We start from the raw sequence: 24683 nt of genomic DNA, 5'->3' as shown, positions 1-24683 counted from the left end.
CCAAAAAATAAAAATAAAATATTTCAATATTTACACAATATTTTATTTATTTTATTTAATACATAGAGTAAATCAACATAAATGAAAACATACAAAAATTATTTAAAAAATTATATACATTATACATTATTATATTTAAAAAATTTACAAATGAGTTAGAATAGTTAATTTCCTATTCTTCATTTTTTTTTTCAGACATTAAATTTCTATTTAAAAAATTTGATAGCTGTAAATATTCTAAACCTTGTAAACAAATTAATTAAAAACAATTTATCAAAAAACTCACAAGGGTGGTTAAAAGGTAAATTGCAAAAATAATTTTTTAATTTGGCCCTAACTCCATCTACAATAGCAATTGTAGGAAAGTTATGTCGTATATTGTAGACAGTCGTCCAAATTATTACTTAATATGTATAAAGAAAAATATTTTTAAATAAAACATGGGAGAGGCCGGTGAAGCAAAATGTGCTGAGGCGACAAGAAAAATTTCGTATATAAGACCGCCGTAAGCACGGGCAGGGGGGGTCCCGCTGTCGCTGAGTGAGTCGGCGAGAGTGTAGGTACGACGATCGCACGTGTGAAGCGGCGATTATAGTACGGACTAAATTAATAGAATTTTTGATTGTTTATTTTATGTTTTTGAGTTTAATAAAAAAGTGTTTCCGACCAGGACAACCAGAGTTGGATATCATTTAAGTCTTCCTTGCGTTCCTACCTTTATATAGGAAACAGCGCCGAGATATACGTACCACGGGTATAGGTAATCTTCGAGTCGTTTCCACTATAAAGGAGCGAAGAATCGACAAGCGCACACCATCGTACCTCGTTAGTTAACAGTGCCATTCTAATTTATTTTAGAGAGTGTCATTAACTAAAGAGTACGAGGGTAAGGCATAGTTGATTTACCGCAAACCCATCGTACCTCCCTAGTTAACAGTGCCATTCTAATTTATTTTAGAGAGTGTCATTAACTAGTGAATACGAGGGTAAAACTTACCTAGTTGGTTATACCGCGTATACTGAAATACCGGTATACCACAGTATATAATTCAACGGTACATACATCAACTAATTTTCTACCATACGCGTTTGTGTATGGGCGTAAGTTAGAAATACCGAATAAATTAAAATCCGAGCCAGAGCCACAATATAATTACGATGATTATTTATATGATTTGAAACAGAGTATGCAAGTGTCGCATAAATTAGCGAGAAAGAAGTTAATAGAACACAAAGTAAAAAGTAAGGACCGATATGACAAAAATGAGAATCCTGTAAATATACACGTGAAAGATTTAGTACTTTTAAAAGATAACGCACATAAAAACAAACTTAATTCACTATGGTTAGGACCATATGAAGTAATTGAAGTAATAGGAGATGAAAATATAGTTATACAACGTGGCCGACGAGGCATTACCGTACATAAAAATAATGTAAAACGGTATTATAATGATAAAGCAAATGATTAATTAAATATAAAATTATAGTATAAATGAATAGATTAAGGAAGTTTGTTAAAAAAAAAAATATATAATAATTAATGATATGTAATAAACTAACAACCCATATAACTAGATGTTATTAAGTAGTATTATAATGAAGGTATAATTTTTACTTTTAGATTGGTGATGATGGTTGGACTTAACAGTGCTAATGAAATAAATTCATCGGAATATTATACATATGTACCCTATGAACAATCCAAAGTTTTTTATTATGAAAATTTAGGCCCCACTAAGGTGATAGGAGCAAAGTATTAACTAGTTACGTATTTTTCACTTAAGGAATATAATACAAAGTATGACTTATTAGGTTTGAAAATGAAAAATATAACAAATATATGTACTGACAAACGTCATATAGATTTGTGTGGGAAATATCAAATAGTAATAACTGATTTATATGATGAAATAACTAATCAAAAGGAACGATTGTATATGTCATTAGGAGGTAGTGTTAATCAAACCGATGGTTATCAAGAAAATAAACGAAACAAAAGGGGATTAATAAACTTTGTTGGTAACGCCATGTATACATTATTTGGTGTATGTGATGATAAATGTGCAAAGAAAACTAGAGAAGCAACCAAACAAACAGAGGAAACAGGAGCTAATATTTTACATATAGTGAAACCGCAAACAACGGTAGTAAAAACAGCAGTTAAAAAGATTGCTAGTTCACTAAATCAAACAGAGGCACTATATAAAGAAATATCAACTAAAGAACAAAAATTACATGAGAGAATGATGCAATTACAGAATATAACTGATGACGTATTAGATTTACTATTGGCTGGCGAAGTCCATAATCTATACACTATAATAACTAATCAGTATGCGTATGAAACCTCAACGTTGGAACAGATAATAACAGCTGAAAGAGAGGGGTTAATACATCCAAGTCTTATGACACCACAAGAACTTGCGTCAAAATTGAAAACAGCAGAACGAACAATTAAAAAACAATATGCCATACCTATGGGAACAGAAGCGTCAGAATTAAGTGAATTTTTGAAAATAACAAAAATAAGCGTATACTATGAAAATGAACAATTGGTATTTATTACAAGAATACCATTGGTTTTCGACGTAGAACTTTCATTATATAATATAATACCTATACCAATAAAATTTGTTGAAGATGGAGTTGACTTATGGTATATTTCCACAAATACGTATACTTACGTTGCAATAACTAAGGATAGAAAACAATTTACTACCTACACGGAAAAAGAGACAAAAGATTGCATTGAAACAGCAATATACAGAATATGCAAGGCTACACAGCCAATGTTAGATAACAATGATAATACACCATGTGAAATGCAAATATTTAAAACACCGGATGCATTACAAACGGGATGTAGTATCAACAAATTTCCATTAGTTAGAAACATTTACCATAGAATTCTTAATAAAAACACATGGATACATGCTGGAGATGATACTGTAACAATAAGTTGCACAGATTTACCCGAATCTTTCGTTCAAGAAGTTAAGGTTTCAGGTGCAATAACTATATTAGACATAAATTGTCAAGTATTCACACGTGACGCAGTGTTGACTCCTATAGAGGATATTTCGAATACAAATTATAAAGATTTTGTACCTAATACTAAAATACAGAATATATTTAATAAAATACCTGAACATATACATAAATATAAATTGAGCGATGTATGGAATAATACATCAAAAATACAATTAACATATCTGCACAGTGTGTCAAGGTCACTTGATAAGATTCAGCAAATGATAGACGAAGAAGTTATAGAGAACAAAGTCAAAAACACCAGTTCATACATTCAAATCTTTTGTATGTTACAATAATTTTGGCTATACTATCTATTATAGTATTATATTAATAATAGCTATATAAATACTATTAAAATGTAGATAGGTTAGCAATCGCCAAGTGATTGATATACCAAGAAGATTGGCTGATTATAGATCACAAATACGAAATGTAAGAAGGGGAAATTTTGCTTCAGAAATATATGATGAAGTACCATTTAGCGCACCACCATCACCACGTTAATATTAATATTGATAATTCATTATTATTCGTAAAAAAAAAAATAATAATAAATAATAACAAATAATATAAAAATTAGTATAATACAATAATCAATAAATATATATATAATGTAACATTGTTTATATTATCCAGAAAAGAAACACATAAATTCATAATCATGGACTTTGAATTTTCAATGGTAAAAAGAACGAGTATAGTAGTTATCTCTGGTGCTATATCAAATAGCTTGGAAAAATTTGAGGTTAGTAAGTTAAAAGGTAGACCTTTATTGCTACCAATTGACGAAAAAGCTAGACCCATGATTGAGAAAGAGTTGCAAGTAGCAGTTAAAGAAATAAAGAGAATATTTGTGTGCAAAACAGAGTTACGAGATGCGTGTTTAGATCAGTTAAAACAAAGTTTAAATTCAACACGAAATAATTTAACGAGAGAGTATATTGATCATTATATCAGACAAGGGAATAAGGAAAATAATATAATAGTAGTATGGAATGGGCATTCGGATAAAACAATTCTACAAAGGTTGAATTTAGATTATCCTATGTTGAACATTACATGTTATGACAAATATTTTAATAAGAATTTTTTTATTCAGTTTGAAAAATTAAGCAATAGGGAGATTATCTTCGAAATAGATATAGGAAAATTCGATAAAACAGGAAGATTGTTGAACTTAGTAGAAACGCATGACAGAATATGTAATAAGAAACATAAGACTACGTATGCACATGACCCAAGATTGGATGTGGAATATACAAAGTGTATATTCAATTATGTGTTACAGAAGCAACAGTACGAAAATTTGATAGAACATTTTAAAATATATATACTGTTATATCCTATGATTAAGTTTTGTTATTAAGTTATTTAATTTGGTATGTGGGTAGAACGTAACGTTCGTGTGTAATGTTAATTAATTATTCACGAATTTATTTTATTATTTTAATTGTATTAATCAAGGTGAAGGATATTTAAATATTAAAAAAAAATATATATATATATATATTAATAAAATATACTATACTAACATACTTTATATTGTATTCTTAATTGATTTAAATTTGATATAACTAACATTATTATTAAGTTACCAATGTAAAACTGAAATTGTAAGTGTAACTGAGTGCATTTAAGAAAAATTGTAAAGATTTCTGTCTTGCAGACATAAACCTTTTTTTTTGTTGGGAGGTGTTATGGGCTATGAGATATCTGTAAGATATCTACAAGATATCAAGGCTAAGTTAGTATGACCATGCCTCGTGTCGAGGGCAATTCGGTTGCTACTATGACCATGACACGTGTCGGGATGGTAAGCGCACCAATAATTATAATGCACTAATGATACATTTGAGATGTTGACACGGTACGCAACGGCTGCCAGTACAAAGTACAGGCATCGCAGCGACCGGTCTGCACCTTTATCAACCGCCATCACGGACGACGAAAAGACGGTTCTGTCGACTCTCCCACCAACGCCCCAAAGGCTAGGCAGGACGGGAAGACAGGTCGTGCCGAACGAGTACCGGCCGCCGGCGGTCGGGCTCTCTTGCGTTAACCGTCGAACAGCGTACACCAAAAGTTCGACAACCCAGCCACACTATCGGCTTACTTCTTGTTTTTTTTTATTTTTATTTTCTTTTGTTGTTTCGTTGTTTTATAATAAAACCAACACCCACACACCCGTGGAACAGAAACCGTGCGTTCTTTGTTTTCATCGTGTTCTCTCCTACATACAACCGAGACCGATGAACCGCGGTCACCAACAACAGCACTACCGTCGTCACCGCGTCAAATTGGCTCCCCGCTGAGGAATCACCTCAAAAAGAAGTCAACGTAAAGGTAAGAGTTTCCTTTCACGCTGACACGTACCTCGGGTAAATTGCTTATATTATATTATTATTAAGATATTTTAGCCAGAGGTGTGTTTTCCGGTTAGCTAGGAATCCCGAGTTAACGATTACGTAAAAAGTATTATAGTACGTACAGGGAATTCCGCGCAACCGAGAATAACCGTGAAACGGCTTGGGAAGTGATTACGCAACGTAACACCACCCCGCCGAACACTTGCTTTTCGTACCGCGACGATAATACAGATAGCAGCGCAGCGCACAGGTGAGGAACCTCCGATCCAGTATCGCTGCCGCCGTTGGTAATTTCGTCACACGAAAATAAAATCGCGCGCCGCCGTCGAACGTGAACAGCCGCCTCGCGCCGCCGAGACAAACAGGTTTCACCGCCGCCGCCTAGTACGTTGACCTACTTACGTTATTTTTGGACCGTACTGGCGACACCACAATCAGCTGCACAGCTGGTTATCATCAGCGCGGGTGTAATCAAAATATTGATTGTAAACATCGCGCGTATTCCGTTTGTTTTGTTTGTTAGATAATTTCTATTCCTCTTTCCCTTTCTCGCTCACACCCTCGACCGAATAATCTCGGAGCATCCGTACAACAAGCACAGGCTACCGTCAACGCGATAGTTTAACGTCTACATCTGTATTTTTGTTATTTAAAAACAAAAAAAACAATATGTCAGGCAAATCGTTACAACAGTTGTCGACAGCGGAGCTAGGTGGCGAGTGTACGTCCCTTGGACTAAGCATATCTGGCTCAAAGTCAGACGTCATAATTAGGCTAGAGGAGTTCATTAGGGAAAGTGGACAGGACCCCGCCAACGTACGGTTTAATCCAGTGCAGTCTGCGTCAAATACGCAAACGGACGGCACAGGAGAACAGCCGTACGCAACATCGACAATGGTAGGCACGGACGCGAGCTGGGTCGCCGGACAACCGGCTACGGCGAACACTGCATGCCCCAGTGCATGGCAGTTAACCTCGGGCGGCGGCTCGGGACACGGCAAGGTCCAACCCACCTCGGGCACTAACGTGCCCAGCGTCGATGTATTTAAGACCGCAGCGGCACAGCTACAGATGCTACAACAGACGCCGCCACAGAACCGCAACATCAACGCGTTCGAGGCGCGTTTGTCGGCGCTCGAGGCGAGCATGGCAAATTTCATGACTGAAATGCGCAGTGCATTCGCACAACAGCCGCCGCAGCAGGTAGCTGCGCGGTCCCCCGTCACCCCGCCACCCGTACAGGTCGTAGCAAACACACGTGAGTACGACCAGTCGGGTAAGTCAAACGCGGACGGTGCAGGCAACGCTCTACCCGGAGCCAGCTACGCCGTCCGGACAGACTATCAACACGTAGCCGCGCAGAATACGCACGGCGACGTGACGGGACGGACGGGTAATATGTCCGCATACACGCCGTACGAAGCACGCACACAGGAACGTTGTCACGTAGCACAAGTAATATAAATAATATAAATTAATAACAGGAAAGACAAAGGTAAATAATTAGAGAAACGAAAGTTTAGATATATATATAATAATATGTATATATTGTACAATACAAGAAAAATCACGTTCGTGTGAAAAACGAAGTGAATAGAAGAAACAACAAATCAAATATATAGATCAGTCGCGGAAAAACGCATAAAAGCACGGACTTTAAATAGGACGGCGGCGGGCGGGGATCGATCGTAACGACGGTTAACGATAGACAAAAACGCCGCCGAAGCTCTCGGTGGTTGTCACCCACGCCGCGGGAGCTTCGGGGCTCATCGCCGACTCAGAAACTGGTTCGGTTAATCGCTCGGGTGTCCCGATTGATTATCGAACGAGTGGTGATACCTAGGCAAGGGGGTCTAGCGGGTGAGATCGCGGTATTCGTGCGACACGACCGTGTCAACGTTCGGTGTTAATACCGTACGAGGACTTGCGTACACCAAGAGCCTCGTTACCTGAGTTCACTGGAACAAGGGCCGAGGACCCCGTACGATATATAGATAATACCGAGGCGATTTTGGGGCAAGCTCGTATACACCACTCGGGTTGGTGCAGGGCGGTCGAACCGCAATTAAAAGGAACGGCGAGTACGTGGTATAGCTCTATCAGGCCACTCGACCTATCCTGGGCAGAATTTCGGGACGAATTTTTGGAAAATTTCAATAACGCCGAAATTCAGTCTCGATTACGCGCCGACATCGTGTCAACACGACAAACGCCCAAACAATCGCTAACGGAATTCGTGTTAACTAAAAATCAGCTAGCACGCCGCGTAACCACCGGCCTATCCGAATCGGAATTGGTAGGTATTATCGCTGGCCTAGCACACGACACGTTTCGTACGCACCTCCGTTTGCACCGACCACAAACGTTCAGCGAGCTGAGACGCATCGCAGGCGTTTTGGATCCGGAAACGGACAGCACCAACCCGCCCACACAACGCTGGACGCCAAACCCCAAAAAGGGGCCGGACACCCCGCAAATACCCCCCCCCCCCCCGGTCAAAAAAAAATGTTTTGGCAAATCATCTGATGACCAGCCACCGGGGCCGTGTAAGTTCTGCGGGGAACTCCATTGGAACAGTAGGTGCCCACACCGACCGACCAGGCCGGGAAACGGCGGGGGAGTCGACGGGGACTAGTCCGTCCCATCGACTCACCACCTCCCCCCCACCCACCAACACACATTATCGGTAGTACACACGGAAAAAATAGGCGTAATCGAAAAACGCGTAGTACGGAAGTTCAGCACACAGAACAACCTACTACAACAATTTTTTCCGTCACAACACCTATCGACACCCGTTCACAGACCCCCAACCTACACCATTGCGCCGTTCACACTCACCTCACCGGTGACACGTGTGTTCAGCACCAACCGGCTCATGCGGTAACTGCAGGTGTAGGGACAAAGGCAACAGAGACACTGGTGTTCACCTTCACAGGTGACGGGGACGCGAACACGAACACCACGCATGCCCCCGCATTAGGTCAGTCTGCGCACGTAATACCACAGGCGGGCACAGAGGCAGTCGATAGGGACAGTGAGATCATGGCGATCAGCGCCGAAGATCAAAGTCTCTGTCGCGGTTCAGAACCCACTGTCTCGCTCGGCCTGTGGAAATACGACTAGTAATGGTACACGAACACGCCCGGACAAAATTCCGACCCCTGGGGTTGAACTCGAATTTCGGTCAGGCTTCGTAACAGCCCTATTAGACTCGCAGGCGCAAAAATCGTATGTAAACCCGATAATAGCCAGTAAATACGGCAAATCACCCCCCCACGGACCACCAAATTCAGTCCGAATGGCAGACGGTCACACTGCGACAACCAGTGGCACCACCTCATTCGAAGCTAGAATAGGAGCACTCGATATACGATTTGAAGCAACTATTCTAGATAATTTGTATTGCGACGCGTTACTAGGACACGACTTCCTTATTGACAATGAAGTCTCTTGGGATTACGCCGCGGGTACAATACATTTGGGTAGGCACGTTCGTACGTCGACATGCTGGAAAGGGAAGGCACAACCACCCACCACTAGTCCCGACCTATCACAATTAGAATTTGGTAACGATACCGAAACTCGCGCGAAATTCACCGAAATATTAAATAAATATGCGGTAGTATTCAGTGAAAAAGTAGGACGTACCAAATTAATTGAACACGAAATTGTACTAAAAGACCCATCACCCATCGCGCTAAAACCATATCCGTATCCACAACAAAAACAAGTGGCGATCGACGAAATGGTGCGCGACATGGAGACCCAGGGGCTCGTAGAACCGAGTACCTCACCGTGGGCCGCACCCAGTGCTCGAATTGGAAAAAAAATTGAGGACGGACGCTGGTTTTAGTTCAGAAAACACCGTTCCATAGCAGATAAATTATAAAGTAACCCGTTGTGGACTTTGTCCCCCCACCCCCACACATTTAGTAAGGCACTATAAGGTAGTACATAAAGCCGTAGTAAGTATAATCATAACATTTATTTACTATCACTATAAACTTATTTTAAAAACAAATTATAATATAACTAATTACAGAGATAAGTATTATTCTTTAATTAAATTCCACAATGACTTGTATGCATTTTCTTCAGTAATTTTGATCCTTTTAGGACAATTTTCTTCTTCAGCTGTTCGTTTGCCTTTCTTCACCCACGATTCAATCCATTTTGTTGTGTTAATCTTGTCAATTGGCGGACCAACACAATTTATAAACACTAATGATGAAATATGTACTGATCCCAAAGAATTTCTTTTGGGGGATACAATTTCATTCATCGAACTGAATGAACGCTCACATTCAGAAGATGAAATTGCTATACACTTAATTGCAGTAGTTAGTAGTTTAAGATCTTCAACATTATCTTCTTTTGTGTCTTTGAATTGACGGAAGCCTCTTACTGAAGTGATCTCATCAACTTTAAATTTTTTAGACAATCGGCGTATACAATCATCACCATATTGTATATTGAAGTTATCGGGCCAATTTTTGGGAACAAAAATATCTAAGTCAGACAATAATTGGTCATACTCTTCTTGAAATTTAGAAGAAGCATTATTAGAAGAATTTGATGACTGTGTAGTGAATAATCTTGATTTAAGATTGTTTGAAAGACTTCTAAAAAATTGAGAAGAATTGATTTTTTGAACGCTTTTGTGAAATGTAAGTTTTACTCCTTTAAAACTCATTTCCTGAGACGCTAAATTTACTTCTTTAAGTTTTGGTCCCGCCGTTTCAACCATGCTTTCAATAACACGAATTGTTCTCTCAATTACAGTATGCGCTGAAGTCAAACTCAAATCTCGGTTTTGTAGTTGACATGATAAATCAGACAACTCATGTAAAGCATCAAGTAATATTCCTAGATTCAGTATAAAATCATTGGACGTTAACATTTTATTTAAACCTGCATACTTTGATCTTTCTTTTGTGTCTCTTGTATTATCCAAAGAAGCTTCAAGAAAATGTTTATGTAGGACAGCAAAATTATTCCATACAGCACGAACCGTTCTATAACTAGATGCTACCCATCGAATAGTAAATATTTTTCCTATCTTTAAAATCCTTTGTTCTAATGATTCTGCACATTCATTAAGTTCTCTCATATTCTTCGGAGACTGGTGATAAAGAGAATATAATTTTTCAAAAAAACATTGGAAATGGTTGACACCATTTACTTCTTTCAGTGTGTCGCTTACGGCAAGTTCTAACCGGTGATTGCAACAATGCCACACAATAAGGTCAGGAAAATGGTTTAGAAGTAAAGCACCAACTCCAGCTTTCCTACCCAACATAGTAGATGCTCCATCGCTTACAAAGCCCACTAAATTATTTTTCAGAAACCCCAAATTAATATTATATTTAAATAAATTGTCAAGTATAGCGGTTTTTATCGATTCAGCCGTTGTACAATCCAATTCGACTATATCAAAAAAAAAAGTACTGACTTCAAGAGCATCTCCAATGGCACACCTTAAACATATTACCAACATTGTTTTTTTGCTTAATGTTGTTGATTCGTCGACTATAATACATAATTTCCTGTTATTTTCAATGATATCTTTACACATTTTAATCCTCATTTCATTTGCAATATGATCAATTATAGTGGCACAGGATTTATCAGATTGCAAAACTCTACCCATTGAAATACCATTTAAAACTTGTAGGTCAACCAATTTTGGCATGTCGACATATGGACGCTGATTTTTAGCAATAAAGTAGGCGGTGCGAAATATTTTTTCTGTTGTTTCAAATTGCAATTTTGTAGTTTTTAATACATGCAATTCAAAAGTTTCTTGCTTACTACGTTCAATTATGCTCTCGGCAGAAATATGTGGCTGACTCCCTTTATGTTTCGAAATTTTTTTTCTCAAGCTAGCTTGTTGTTTGGTAATGGTATCCCCAGATGGAGCAATATTACATTGAGTCCATTCCGATGATACTCGAACATGAGACTCTGGTTTCTTTTCAATATTTAAATTCACCTTTAGACATAATTTACAACCCAATTTTTTATTTTTAAAATATATCCAAGGATATTCTTCACAAAAATATTTTATTTGTTTCAAGTCCCAACATTCAGGAGGTTCGTTGTCACTAATGCAGTTAGTTGGCTGATGAATAATACCAGTAGTACTAGTTTTGAGGACATTATATTGTATATCTATTTTTGTAAAAAAAAAAAAAATTTAAAAAAAAATTACTCCATGTGTTACCTATTTTAATCATCCAAATTAAAATTAATTTACAATACAATTAATTAATTAATTGAATTAATTAAAATGATTTTAATTATAAATGTTATACTGATTTTAATAAAATCAATATAATATTCAAATAAAATATTACATTGATAAAAAAACTTAATCATTATAGATATATCATATATTCAACAACTTGTTAACAAAACACAAATTGCTTAATAACAACATTTAACACAAGCATTCACCTTTATATTTATATAAAAATTAAGTAAAAAAACCATTATAATGTATGACACAGCTATGCAACATCTTTATTATAAATACAAGTTAAATGTACAATTACCAATTTATTAACAAATATAAAATTAGAAACACAGGCTACAATGTACACCAAGCTACACATATAATTAATAATAAACAAGTATAACAATAAAAATAACAAAACAACTTTATTTTTAGAGGTTAAATACAAAATATTTTATTATCACTTTAAACACATATAATATTATAACATATTAGTCATTAGGCACACATCTAATATCAAATTGTAAAATGTTATTATATTAATTACTTATAAGTTATAACTATAAAACACATACCAATTCAATTTTGTTATAATTGAAAAAACTAAATAGGTACCTAAATTTAAACTAATTTCCTCCAAATCAACTGAAGACTTCTCTTTTCCTAGAAAAAAAAAATTAATAATCATTAACTTATTTTTTTGATAGGTATCATTATAAATTACAACAGTATAAAAACATAATAATATTTATGATAATTTATAAATAATGACAAAAATGGTCTTTTAGAATAGAAATAATTTATAAGACAGATTAGTTTAATTTGTAAAAAAATACTTAGGTACTATAGTATTATTAGTATTACCTTCTTGAGATGCAGCCGAAGGAAGATCCACTGAATCGTCTCGCGAATTCAATCCATCTAAATATTCAACAAAAATGTTAATAAGATGAGAAATTTATGATTAATAGTTCATTGCAATTTATATTTATCTAGCCAATAGGTTATTCACTTACCTGTTGTATTCCCAACAATCACGTTGTCACTATCACTAATTTTTGGTTTTTTTTTTTGAAAAAAATCATATAATGTTTTTCTTTTTTCACTCATGGTGTTAATTTTACACACAACGCACAACAATAAAAGCGTCAAATGTCAATAACGCAGACGACGTAAAGACCTTGCAATCTATTAGCATACGATGTTAAAGGCCACGTACCACTCACAACAGCAGCACTAAAGAAAAAATACGCACACGCGACAGATGCGACGTCCCATACGACGGTCGCGGAAGAACTGGTAGTACTTCGTGCGTAGATGGATATCCAGTATCCACGGTTGTCGTGCAGGCTAGAGAGGAGGGGACGACGGTTGACCCGGGCGAGCTTTTTTGCGTACAAAGCCGCAAAGGTCGTCAAACTCGATCTCGAAATGTCGCGATAAGCGATAATCATATTATATCTTGAACATCGCCTCTGAATTGTTTCTTGTGTACATGAATTACACACACACACACATAAGTACGCGAATGCACACGACTATTAAATAAGCAAAATTGCGCATGCGTAATGATCATCGTGAGGCTCGTTTTAAATCGCCTCTGAGTACTAAAAATAGATGAGTAGGTAATATGGTCAGCCCGCAGCTGTTATTGCAGCACGATAAACAACAACACATCGATATAGATAATCATAAACTGTTCCTATTGTCACAGAGCCTAATGAAACCGATTTCAATATAAGTTTAATTTTTGTTATGAAGGGAGGGAAAGTAATACATTCGTTGCCTCACTAAAAAAATACATCCTAAACCGCCACTGGTTCAAAGTAACTTCTGGTTTAAGGCAAGGGGATGCATTATCTCCAATCCTTTTTAACCTAGTTCTGGAAAAGGTTGTCAGAGATATGAACATATCAGGAGGTGTGACTTTAGGACAGTTGAAGATAGGCCTGCTAGCATATGCCGACGATATTGCCATCTTAGGAGACAATATCGAAATAGTAAAAATACATTGTAAAAAACTGATGGATGCGGCGAATAAAGTTGGTCTCAGAATAAATGATAAAAAGACAGAATATATGAAACTAAACAGAAAAGACAGGACGTATCGCCACGGGGAGAGTATGAATGTAGATGGGCATATATTCCAAAGAGTTCCACAATTTAAATACTTAGGTGTTCTTTTAACTCAGGACAATGAGTTAAAAGTAGAGATTTCCAAAAGAATGCAACTGGCCAATAACTGCTATTTTGGTGTGGGAACCCTGCTAAAATCGAGATCAATATCTTTGAACTTAAAAATAAAAATATACATGACATTAATACGTCCTGTCGTCCTATATGGGTCAGAAACATGGGCACCAAGAAAAATAGAGAAAATAAAACTAGACACATTTGAAAGGAAAATTTTAAGACGTATATACTGACCTTGTTTCGACTCAAGAACCCAAGAGTGGAGAATTCGAACCAATGAAGAACTACAGAACTTGTTTCAGAGATCATGTATTTCAAACGAAATCAAAAAAAGAAGACTGTTGTGGGCAGGCCACGCCTGGAGGAAAAAAGACGCTATGATTAACACAGTAATCAGGGAAGATTGTGTGAAGAAAGATGTTAAAGAGGTTGATCCAGGAGCAAACTGGAGAGAAATAGCAGAAAATAGAATAAGTTGGAGAGAAATTTAATAGCAAATAATTAAATTATATTACTTATTTAAATGAATAATGTTAATAATATAGAATAATATTCAAGATCATTGTTTTGGAACTTCCTTTATTTTAATCATAAGTATAAAACTATTAAATATAATATTTGAATTTTTTTTCTACTCTGTTGTGTTGCGAATTCTTGAATTACATCATCAAATGTTAGTTGTTATATCAGCTGCAATATTTATGATAGCTAAATAATTTAGCCTTTCTTCAGAGGTACTAGACCTCAGATATGTTTTAATACGTTGTAAACATGAGAAAGACCTTTCCGTCGAATAATTACTAACTGGTGTGCATAACAGCATTCTCAGAGACACATCAATATAAGGATAGTGGAAACATACCTATCAAATCATTTTTTCTCAGAAAACTACATATTTCCTGAATGGTTTTAGGAGCCTCATCACCGATAGATTATAAGTGGCTTCTAAAATTAACACATTCATTAGCCAATAAAGTGCTGAGATCATCTTTATATTCATTTTGAAGTATTTCAGCATTCTTTCGAATTTCAATTGATGTCAGCTCTGTTAATTTGAAAAAGAAATTGTAATTTTTAAAAAAATGTACATATTTTTCATTTTTTTTTTCTAGTTCTAGGTGCAGTTGATCGAGTATAACAAAATAGGTATTGACTCTAAAATCAGAGTATTCAACTATTGTTCCTTTAGATGGTCCTTCATCAAAAAATTGTTTTCTACTTTTTGACTGTTTAGTACAGGACTGAAACTGCTTAATTGTACTTTTTCTATTGCCCATTGTTTAAAATACTCATAATTATTATCGGAGCGTAAATCAATGATATATATTATTAATGATTTATACAATTCGCACACTACACCCAAATTGATATTGACAGATTGCAATTTCTTGCTCGTAAGGTTAAATCGGTGATATATTTGACCTCAGAACATAGTTAAGAAAGCAGTTTCTAAATTATTTAACTTGTTTAGAATTCCTCTAGCTTCATTTCGTGAAAGTGTTTTCTCAGCATCATCATTTTTTATTAGATCTAATGATTTAATAATTAAAGACCAGTTTTTGTTTAGTTATTGGCAAGCATAATCTCTGGCAGACCACCTTGTTTCAGAAAATTCTTTAACAGGTGCGCTTAGAACTTTCCAGCGGTGAGTAGAAGCTGTAAAAAATGTGTAAATATTTTGAAGTAAATTGAAAAATAAGACAGCTTGAATACAACAATCAACTGCATTAGTTCCCACCAAATCAAGGGAATGAGTAGAGCATGGTACAAATTTTGCTAAGGGATTGGCATTTTTAATTTTTGCTCGCAGTCCAGCATAAATCCCAGACATATTGCTGGCGTTATCATAGTATTTGCCTCGTATATAATCAATATTTAAGTTATATTTTTTGAATACAATAAATACAACATTTGCCATGTTATCCGCTGTATGTCCAATTTGATCCAAAAAACATAAAAACCTTTCGACGGGTTCCCCTTTATTGTTGATATATCGAACACAAAACGAAAGCTGATCGATATGTGATATTTCTGGTGTAGAGTCAACACTCATTGAGAAATATCGAGACGCTTTAACTTTTTGAATAATTGTATTTAGTACTTGTCTACCACATTATACTGATAAATTGCTCTTATACATTATATGATATGTATGATGTATTACCTTTTCCTGGGTTTCCATATGTTTCTAAATGGTTTGATAAGAAAGGATCAAACTCAGCCAATAATTCAAGGGCCATAAGAAAATTACCATTGTTATTACATCCTATTTTTGAAGTTGTTCCTTTAAATGCCAATCCCCTTGACATTGTAAACAGTCTCTGCTACTTTTGAAAATGTTTTCTGATCTATCTTTTGAATGTCTATCTCAATTTCCTCAGTGACTTCTGTTTTAAAATATATAATTATACATTTTAATGCAAATATATAATCAAAATTATAAAAAACTTCTGTTTTGAATATAATATGTTGTTAATAAAAATAAATAAATTTAAATATTTCTTTATAAATTAATAAATAATAATTTGAGTTAATATTATACAATAATAAAATTATATTCTAATATTATAACTAATTTTTTTAGTAAACAGGGAAATAAACTAAAGAAACGTGTCAAAGTCACACTATGCAGTTCATAAATAATAATTAATACCTATTTTAGTACTTACATCAAATACTCATGTTAATTGTTATTTGTTTGTATCATTATATTGTATTGAATAACTACTTGATTGATAATACAATTTTAATACAAATTCAATTGTAATTTATCTAAACACATTTTATCAAGTTTATTATATACATTATTTATTGTTTTAAGACCTTACATATTTAAAACTATTTATTTTTGCACATTTTGGTTAGGTTAGGTTTAATCTGAATTCTGATTAATACATAGGTAGTTATAACTTATATTGTAACTCGTATCTAAGTATAATTTAATATGTTGTATAATTTAGGGTGGTCCTTACGTATTTATGAACTTTCGAATTCTAAATGTCTCACCCCTAAAATTTGTTCTTTTATGCATAAAAATAATATGTTTAAAGTTTGGCCATGATTGATCAACCCTAAAACGTGCTTCAAGGGGGTTGAAGTTTTAGTAATTGGGAATCAATTACCATTTTATGCGTTTACTCTCTTAAAAATTGATGTTACACAAAAAACTTAAAGTACTATTATTGTAGCTATATATATTTACTAAATAAAAGTTTCTTATAAATATGTTGTGAGGTTGATGGTTTCTCGTTAATTTCAAAAAACTGAATGTTTAACAAAACTAATTATCACATTTTTTCAAAGTTTTTAAATGACCTATCAATGTTTAGGTTTTTAATCTACAGATGGCATTATTTTCAGTGCTATTATACCTAATGCATGTTATTATTTTACACAGACTAAACTAAGTACTATGGCTATCTGCTCTACCATGTAACGGTGGAGTTTAAAAGTATTAATATATAAAGGTTTTAAATACCTATACTATCATTGCCACTACTCCCTCATGATGTCGGATCTTGTGTATACATTGGAAAATGTTGTATAAGTATAGTCATATGCGCTGCTACATCAATAACAAATTTAACTCAAATCCACTTCATTGACAAGGGAAGATTCGCCTTAATTTTTTTTTTGTTTATAAATAATTTTGATTTTGTTTTTACAATATATCAATATTTTTGGTGACGGTACATCGATATTTGCTCTCCGATACTATATTATTTACACTATTAGGTGTGTATTTTTAGACTACGAAACCACAAACACATTATACCTTTGACTATAATACTTATTGCATTTTTATCAATATTCTACATGCTAATATAGTTACGTAATGGTCCCAAGTTTCCGAAATTGTACAACAGCGTGTAGGATAAAACATGTTTGTACATTGTACAAGTTACTTACAAAATAATATTAGAGACACAAGACAGCGACTAGGTATTAATGTAAAATGATAAACCCTACACTCGACAATTTGACACATTATAATGTTATTATACGAGTAGTGCCTACCTTATAACTAGTACCTTTTATATTTTAATCTAATATATAATATTATATATTATATATATTATATTTTTATTTTTGTTTTTATTAATTATTTAATTATTATTACCGTTTATAAATTATTTATTTAAAAATGGCATTGAAAAATAATCTTTGCGTAAATATTTATTTGATTGGATGTATTACAGATCAAATTATTGGATGTAAATTACCATCGAATAGACAAGTGCTAAGTGTACTTTTTTTTTTAATTTACGTAAAGTTAATTTAAATTAACATAACAGTGTTGCTCTTGTCATAAGAGAAACAAGTATTTTTTGGGATAAAGCTCGAATTCCAACTAGAGATTTTCAACATTGTTCCAAAAAATTAGAATTAATTTACGGAGAATGGAGAAAATTGCAAAAGAACTCCACTAGAAAAACAGCTACACAAAAAAAAAATGAAAATGATTTTCTTGAAAAATTGGAAGAGTTATTTGATATTGCGCATTTTAATGCATTAGATATCATAAAAATCGACGAAGATCGACAATTTTTATTGTTACAAAGACAGCCAGGTCGTCCAGGACATATGAGTGGAGTAGATTATAAATTGTCAAAAAAAGAAGATGGCGCTTTTAATAAATTAGAAGAGTTACAGAAGAAAAGAAAACGTGCTGATGATGAATTTATGTTAAAAAGTGAGTTCTTAAAATATATAAAAATTTGTCATTATTTTAATTTACTTAAAATATTAAAAAATCAAATAGGTAATTTAAAAATTGTAATATTTTTAAATAAAATAAAATAATAAATGTAAATATATATGTTTGGACTAACTTAACAATATTTAAATTATCAAAAATATAAATAGTAATTACTACAATTATTTTTGTTAATTTATAGACCAAAAAATAGAATTACAATCGTCAAGTGATAGTGAAAATGAAGAGCTCCAATCGAATTACGAAATTCACTATAAAAATAAAGAACCTTTATCCATATCGTCTGGTCCCAAAATCAGAGCCAGTAGAGAGTTTATTACTACCAAACTTGCAGCGGCACTTGATAAATGTAAAATATTAAATAACAAATAGAGAAGCAGTACATTTATTAATATCTACCGTAGAAGCTTTAGGACTTGATGTGAATGATTTTATAATTAATCGTCCTTATAATACATCGCTACAAGAACGTTTTCGATCAGAATTTAATAAAGAATTACGAAAAAGTTTTTCACAACCATTGACAGCTGCAGTAGTACATTGGGATGGTAAAATACTACCTGCATTAACAGGAAATGAATATTTTGATCGTTTACCAGTGCTCACAAGTCACAACGAACAACAACAGTGAATATCTTTTAGGAGTTCCTAAATTAGAGTCAGCAACGGATAAAGAACAAGTACAGGCAATTTTTCACGCACTTCAAGACTGGGGTATTAAAGATTCTGTCAAACCACTTTGTTGTGATACAACAGCGTCAAATACGGGTTGGTAAAAATTGTAAATAATAATAATTGCAATATATTATAACTCATTTTTTTTCTGTATTTTGTTATATATTGGATTGTTTAAAGGTCGATTGAATGGTGCTTGTGTTCTCCTAGAGCAATTACTAGAAAAGGACTTACTCTATCTTCCGTGTCAACACCACATATCTGAAGTGATACTAAAAAGTGTTTTTGATGTTAAGTTTGGAAGCAGTTCAGGTCCAAATGTACCAATTTTTAAACGTTTTAAAGAATATTGTTCAAAAATAGATACAACTGAATTTAAATCTGGGATAGATATTATGCAGGCTAGAAAACTGTTAGATGATGAAGTAGATACAGTATTATCATTCACTTTAAACTGTTTAAAAGTACAACAGTGTAGAGAAGATTACAGAGAATTTTTACTATAATCTTTCTTGGTGGTATTCCTGTACGTGGGATATCATTTCGTGTCCCAGGAGCCATTCACCATGCAAGATGGATGTCTAAAGCTATTTATAGCTTAAAAATATGTTTATTTTCGGAACAATTTAAATTAAATTCTAAAGAAAAAAATATAATTTATGATATTTGTATTTTTATAGTACGCATTTACGTAAAATACTGGTTCTCATCACCCGTTGCTGCTTTTGCTCCCAGTTTAAACTTCGAGCTTTTTAAAAATCTTATATTGTATAAAAAAATTGACCCTGACATATCAAACATAACAATAAAAAAATTATCAGGACATTTATGGTATTTGACATCAGAAACAGCAGAATTATCATTTTTCGATAAAAATGTATCAATTGAATCAAAAATAAAAATGGTACAATCAATAAAAAATAATAATTGTGATACTGAAGAAACAAAACGATTAAACATCCAAAATTATAATATTCAGAAAATTCTTGAAAAAAAAAATCGAAAATTGTATAACTGTTGATAGTTTAAAGTTTTTTACTAGGTTTAATTTATCAACTAGTTTTAGATTCTGAACGAAGTGATGAATGTATTGATTTTACAATGATGTGTGTTTTTTTTTTTTTGTGTCTGTGTACAGCATAACAAGTCGAAATAATGCTCCAATTTCAAACAATGGGGGTGGTTTCCGATGTAAAAGTGAATATCCTTGGTGCATTATAGAGGTAAAAAGTAAATATTTTCCAACAGTTTTCAAAAAAATCGAGAAAAACAAAAAAAAAAATGACGGAAAAACGGGAATTTTTACGCAAATCCAGTTTTCGACCAAATCGATTTTTTTTTATGGTTGTAATTCAAAAACTAATCACTGAAAATACTTGAAATTTTCACCAAATGTTAATGTCAGTAGTATCTGTATATAGTTAAATTTTCAAAAAAAATTGACTTTTTTTTTAGTTATTTATAGACCACTAAGATTTTCGATTTTTTTGAGAAATTTTTTTTAAAGTGTCGATAAAAAATTGTTGGATGACCAAAAAGTTTTGAAAATTTAATACAAGGTTCCTTATGAGTTGTTTTTATTGGAGCTAAAAAAAAATTAAAAATCGTTAGTCACAATTTTTTTTTATAAGCGTTTATAGTTCAAATTTTTACGAAATCTGTCGAAAACGCGAAAATTTGCAAGTAATTTTGAAGTTGAAAAATCATAAAATTTTTTTCTTTTATAACTAAGTTTTGAAAATTTGGTACAAGGTTCTCCATACATTTTTCTTCAAATATCTGTAAAAAAAACTCTACCGGATTCAGACAAAAAATTTTTATGTGCGTTTGAATTTTAAATTTTTACGAAATAGCGTAACGATAACGATTTATCCTCAAAAGATTTTAAATATTTGTTATTATTCAAAAAGTATAAGTCGTATATACTTGAAAATTTTACCAGTTATTTAGATTGACATTTTCTTTCTATGATTTAATTTTCAAAATATTTTGAGTTTTTTTGAGCTCTTCAAAGACAACTGAAATTTTGTGTTGATAAAATTTTTTTGGCCCTATCAAAATACTTGTAAATTGTATACAAAGTTCCTCATATGTAATTCTTATAGTGATTAAAAAATTATAAGAATACATAGGCACAATTTTTTTTTATTAGCATTTGAAGTTCAAATTTTGAATAATCTATAAACGTTGAGTTCATGGATAATATCAGCTTAGTCCGTGGTTTGAACCACGAATTAAAATATAGTGGATACCCAACGACCTATACAAACAACCATTTTTCTGGGACCCAAATTGACTCGCTAAAACAGCTGTTGCAAACTACACCTAGCACTTGTAATCATATTAGTGGCGACTTTTTACAAGATAATATACCGTCAACGTTTAAATTCCACGAATTAAATTAATTAATAAAACTTCTAGGAAATATATATATTATATAATTCAATTCCTGATTACAACGACATTAGTATATTTTGAATTCCCTTGAAGCGCTAGTAGTCCTTTGTACATGAAAAGTCACTTTGGGAGCTCCTTATCACCTCTCGTTGGGTATCCAGTATATTTTAATTCGTGGTTTGAACATTATAATCTATACAGTGGTACCAATATGTAATTTAAAATTTTCGAAAATAATGTTATATTATTATACATTTATAGTAAGTTTATACATTATAGGTACGTGATATTTGAATACTTCACTGACAGTCGCTATGCTCAAATTATTTTTATAGTGTACCTACATTGTGATTATCAAAAATCAAAATATTTAGTTAATTGTAATGGTATATTCATAGACTTATAATATAATATTATATTTAATATAATAACCTATAATACCTCTCATTTCGTCAAGGTATGTTTACTTTTTAAATTTTAATTTGTTTAATAGTGGTTTCTGGTAATCTGGTTGTGAATGGAATATTAATTGTAGCCTGCACATGTGATTTTTTTTATTTTATTATTATTATTTTTTTTTTCATTGAAATTGTTTTGTCGAAATAAAATATATTTTGGCCAATAAATTATAAATTTCCTACTCCAACCGATGTGATTATGGGCAACTTTACTATGGACTAGACATTTCAATGCAATAATTGAAATAGCACAATGTATAGGTAAGTATTATTAACAATGTTATACTCTTTTCGGTGAGAACTTTATTGGTATACACTGAGAGTTACAATTTTTGACACATATGTCTTTGACTTACTAATTAACATAATTCACCTACATTTTCAGGTCCTATAACCCTAAGGAAGCAGATTTCAAAAAGTGTATTTATTTATTAGTCATGTCTGCATACGTTATGCTGGCTAGCATATCTGCCTGCTTCAACCAGCAACTCATTCACAACCAACTAGTCAACGTATAATAAGAACAGGTACTATAAAATTTTGTAATTTTTATAGGTAGAATTTTTTTTTTTTTAATGATCCATGATGAATGTAGGTAAATAGGTAGGATGTAAAAAAAAAAAAAAAACTAAAACGATTTTTTTTTTTTTTATTCAAAAGAAATTAACCGGTCCTCCTGGTCCTCCTCCACCTCCATTTGACTGACTCTCTTCTTTGTTCTACAACAGAATTAGATAATATTTTGTATTTACTATAGTTTTATGAATAGTGTATATGTGATAGGCATATAGTCAAATCAGACATTTTATTAAATTACATTTTTGTATAATTTCACTATCATCACTAATGGTTTTTTTTTTATATAATATATAAATTAATTAGTACCTAATAATTAATAGAAAATATCGTTATATTTTTTAATTTCTTAAAATCATTTAACTAAATGTCTAGACTGGTAGTGAAATTGAATAAAAAATGAACTTATTTGACTAATTGTCATTTAGTAAAATGCTTAGTTTGACTATGACATAATATTTTTAATAAACTTATTCTTCAGTGTATACACATATTCTTTAGTGGTACACTATTATGGTGTTTGAAGTTGATAGTTATCCTATTTTTTTTTTTTTTTTATGAACATCAGTGATATTCAGAATTTTTTTTGGGAGAGAGGGTGGTTGTTTAGTTACATTACAAAAAAAATCCTTAATAAATACACATTTAATGTTTGGTTGCAAATATTTGAGAGTCTGAATGTAGTGGAATGTATTTTGATATTGTGTGATTATGAAAACCAAAAGTGAGCCATTTTAGTTATTTCAATCATGGGCGTCCATAGGTAACATTTTAGGGGGGGGGGGGGTGTCGAAATAAAAAAAATTCTCAAATGTAAGTTAATAACGATAATAATAATATTATGGTAATATTTATTGAGCTACAAGTCCATAATATTTTTTGTCCAGGGGGCAAGTGCCCTATCTTGATATCTCATGATTTCAATTGAATTGCAATATCAATAATTGCACTATCATATACCTATTATTTAATTAACTATAGAGTAATTTAATATTTCCTGAAGTTTGAACTTTTTTCTTGGATATTCCACTGATAAATAAATTAAATGAAGACATGGTTTGATTATAATTAACAGGAACTTAGTATAAATATTATTGTATTTAAATATTCGATATGTGCATAGTGATATTTAAGTATTAAAAAAAAAAAACTTACTATTTTTTTTTTCGAGTCAAGGACTGCTCTCAGGTCCTTGGTTTTTGTTTTCTAAAATTTAAAAAATTGTATTATTAAAATAATCATATTTAAATTGCACCTAGTCAGGAAACTGTTTTATTGAATTCAATAATTACCTGGCTCTCTGGTCTCCACCAGCACAAGCCTTTGTGGCTGTTACTACATATTTTGCATTCTGATTTAAACAACAAAATACATGTTTATTATTGCTTAATCAATTAAAATTTAATATCCAATATAGGTATACTAACTTTTATTTTTATTTTTATAAGTGTTGGCCTGTTGAATCGGCATTTGCCGAAATGTAATTTTTTACACGTCTTACACTCTTAAAAAAAAAAAAAATTAAATAAATTAGGTATGTGAAATTAATCACATAGCATACTCTATAGGTATACAATATACATACTTGGTTTTTTATTTTTTTTTTTCTCAACATTTTGTTGATTGTCATCTAAAAAAAAAAAAAAATAGAAATTAATCAGTTTGAAGTTAAATAATTTACTTTTTCATGCTTACTATTTTTTTTTCTTCGTTTATGGGGGCAGCACCCCCATAGTAATAGTTATGAATAATTGCAGACATCTATATAATACATAAATAACTATATTAAATATATAATTTCAAAGTTGATATTGTTAATAAATTATAAATCATTTAAGGTCCACAAATTTTGAATGAAGGTATTTTGTTTAGCATATCGTCGGTTAAAAGGCTATTTGCTGTAAGCGACACTTTTGATGTAAGCGACACTTGCTGTCTAGCGTTGTAGACGACGCTCTATCGATTCCATAGATAATTTTCATGCAGTGATATCATTATTTTATAACGCGTTATCAATAGTCAAACTT

General features: G+C 32.7%; 1 protein-coding gene and 1 long non-coding RNA gene across 2 annotated transcripts; both read right to left on the bottom strand.

The window, feature by feature from the left end:
• Nucleotides 1–9456: 9456 nt before the first annotated feature.
• LOC126553566 (E3 SUMO-protein ligase KIAA1586-like) lies at nucleotides 9457–11564 on the bottom strand. The gene is made up of 4 exons (XM_050208711.1): nucleotides 11541–11564; nucleotides 10977–11397; nucleotides 10854–10934; nucleotides 9457–10733 (listed from the first exon to the last, which is right to left on the bottom strand). Exons 1-4 carry the CDS (start codon nucleotides 11562–11564, stop codon nucleotides 9457–9459), a joined length of 1803 nt encoding a protein of 600 aa, XP_050064668.1.
• A 12209-nt stretch (nucleotides 11565–23773) lies between these two features.
• Nucleotides 23774–24160, bottom strand: LOC126553555 (uncharacterized). The gene is made up of 3 exons (XR_007606561.1): nucleotides 24084–24160; nucleotides 23949–24007; nucleotides 23774–23862 (listed from the first exon to the last, which is right to left on the bottom strand). It is a non-coding gene; the product is annotated as an uncharacterized LOC126553555 (long non-coding RNA).
• Between the last annotated feature and the right edge of the window lie 523 nt (nucleotides 24161–24683).

This window comes from Aphis gossypii, unplaced genomic scaffold (genome assembly GCF_020184175.1).
Source record: "Aphis gossypii isolate Hap1 unplaced genomic scaffold, ASM2018417v2 Contig00260_ERROPOS192875, whole genome shotgun sequence".
NCBI classification, from domain to species: Eukaryota; Metazoa; Arthropoda; class Insecta; order Hemiptera; family Aphididae; genus Aphis; species Aphis gossypii.
The sequence above is the reverse complement of the archived record's forward strand: the minus strand, read 5'-3'. Positions and strand labels throughout refer to the sequence as shown.

Bases quoted from the DNA above. Each gene is read 5' to 3' on its own strand.
- LOC126553566 (XM_050208711.1), bottom strand. From the start codon at position 11,564: ATGTCCTCAAAACTAGTACTACTG. The intron at 11,398-11,540 runs GTATTATTCATC...TTATGTCTAAAG, and splicing joins CCTCAAAACTAGTACTACTG to GTGAATTTAAATATTGAAAA. The intron at 10,935-10,976 runs GTAAAGATATCA...TATGTATTATAG, and splicing joins TGAAATGAGGATTAAAATGT to TCGACGAATCAACAACATTA.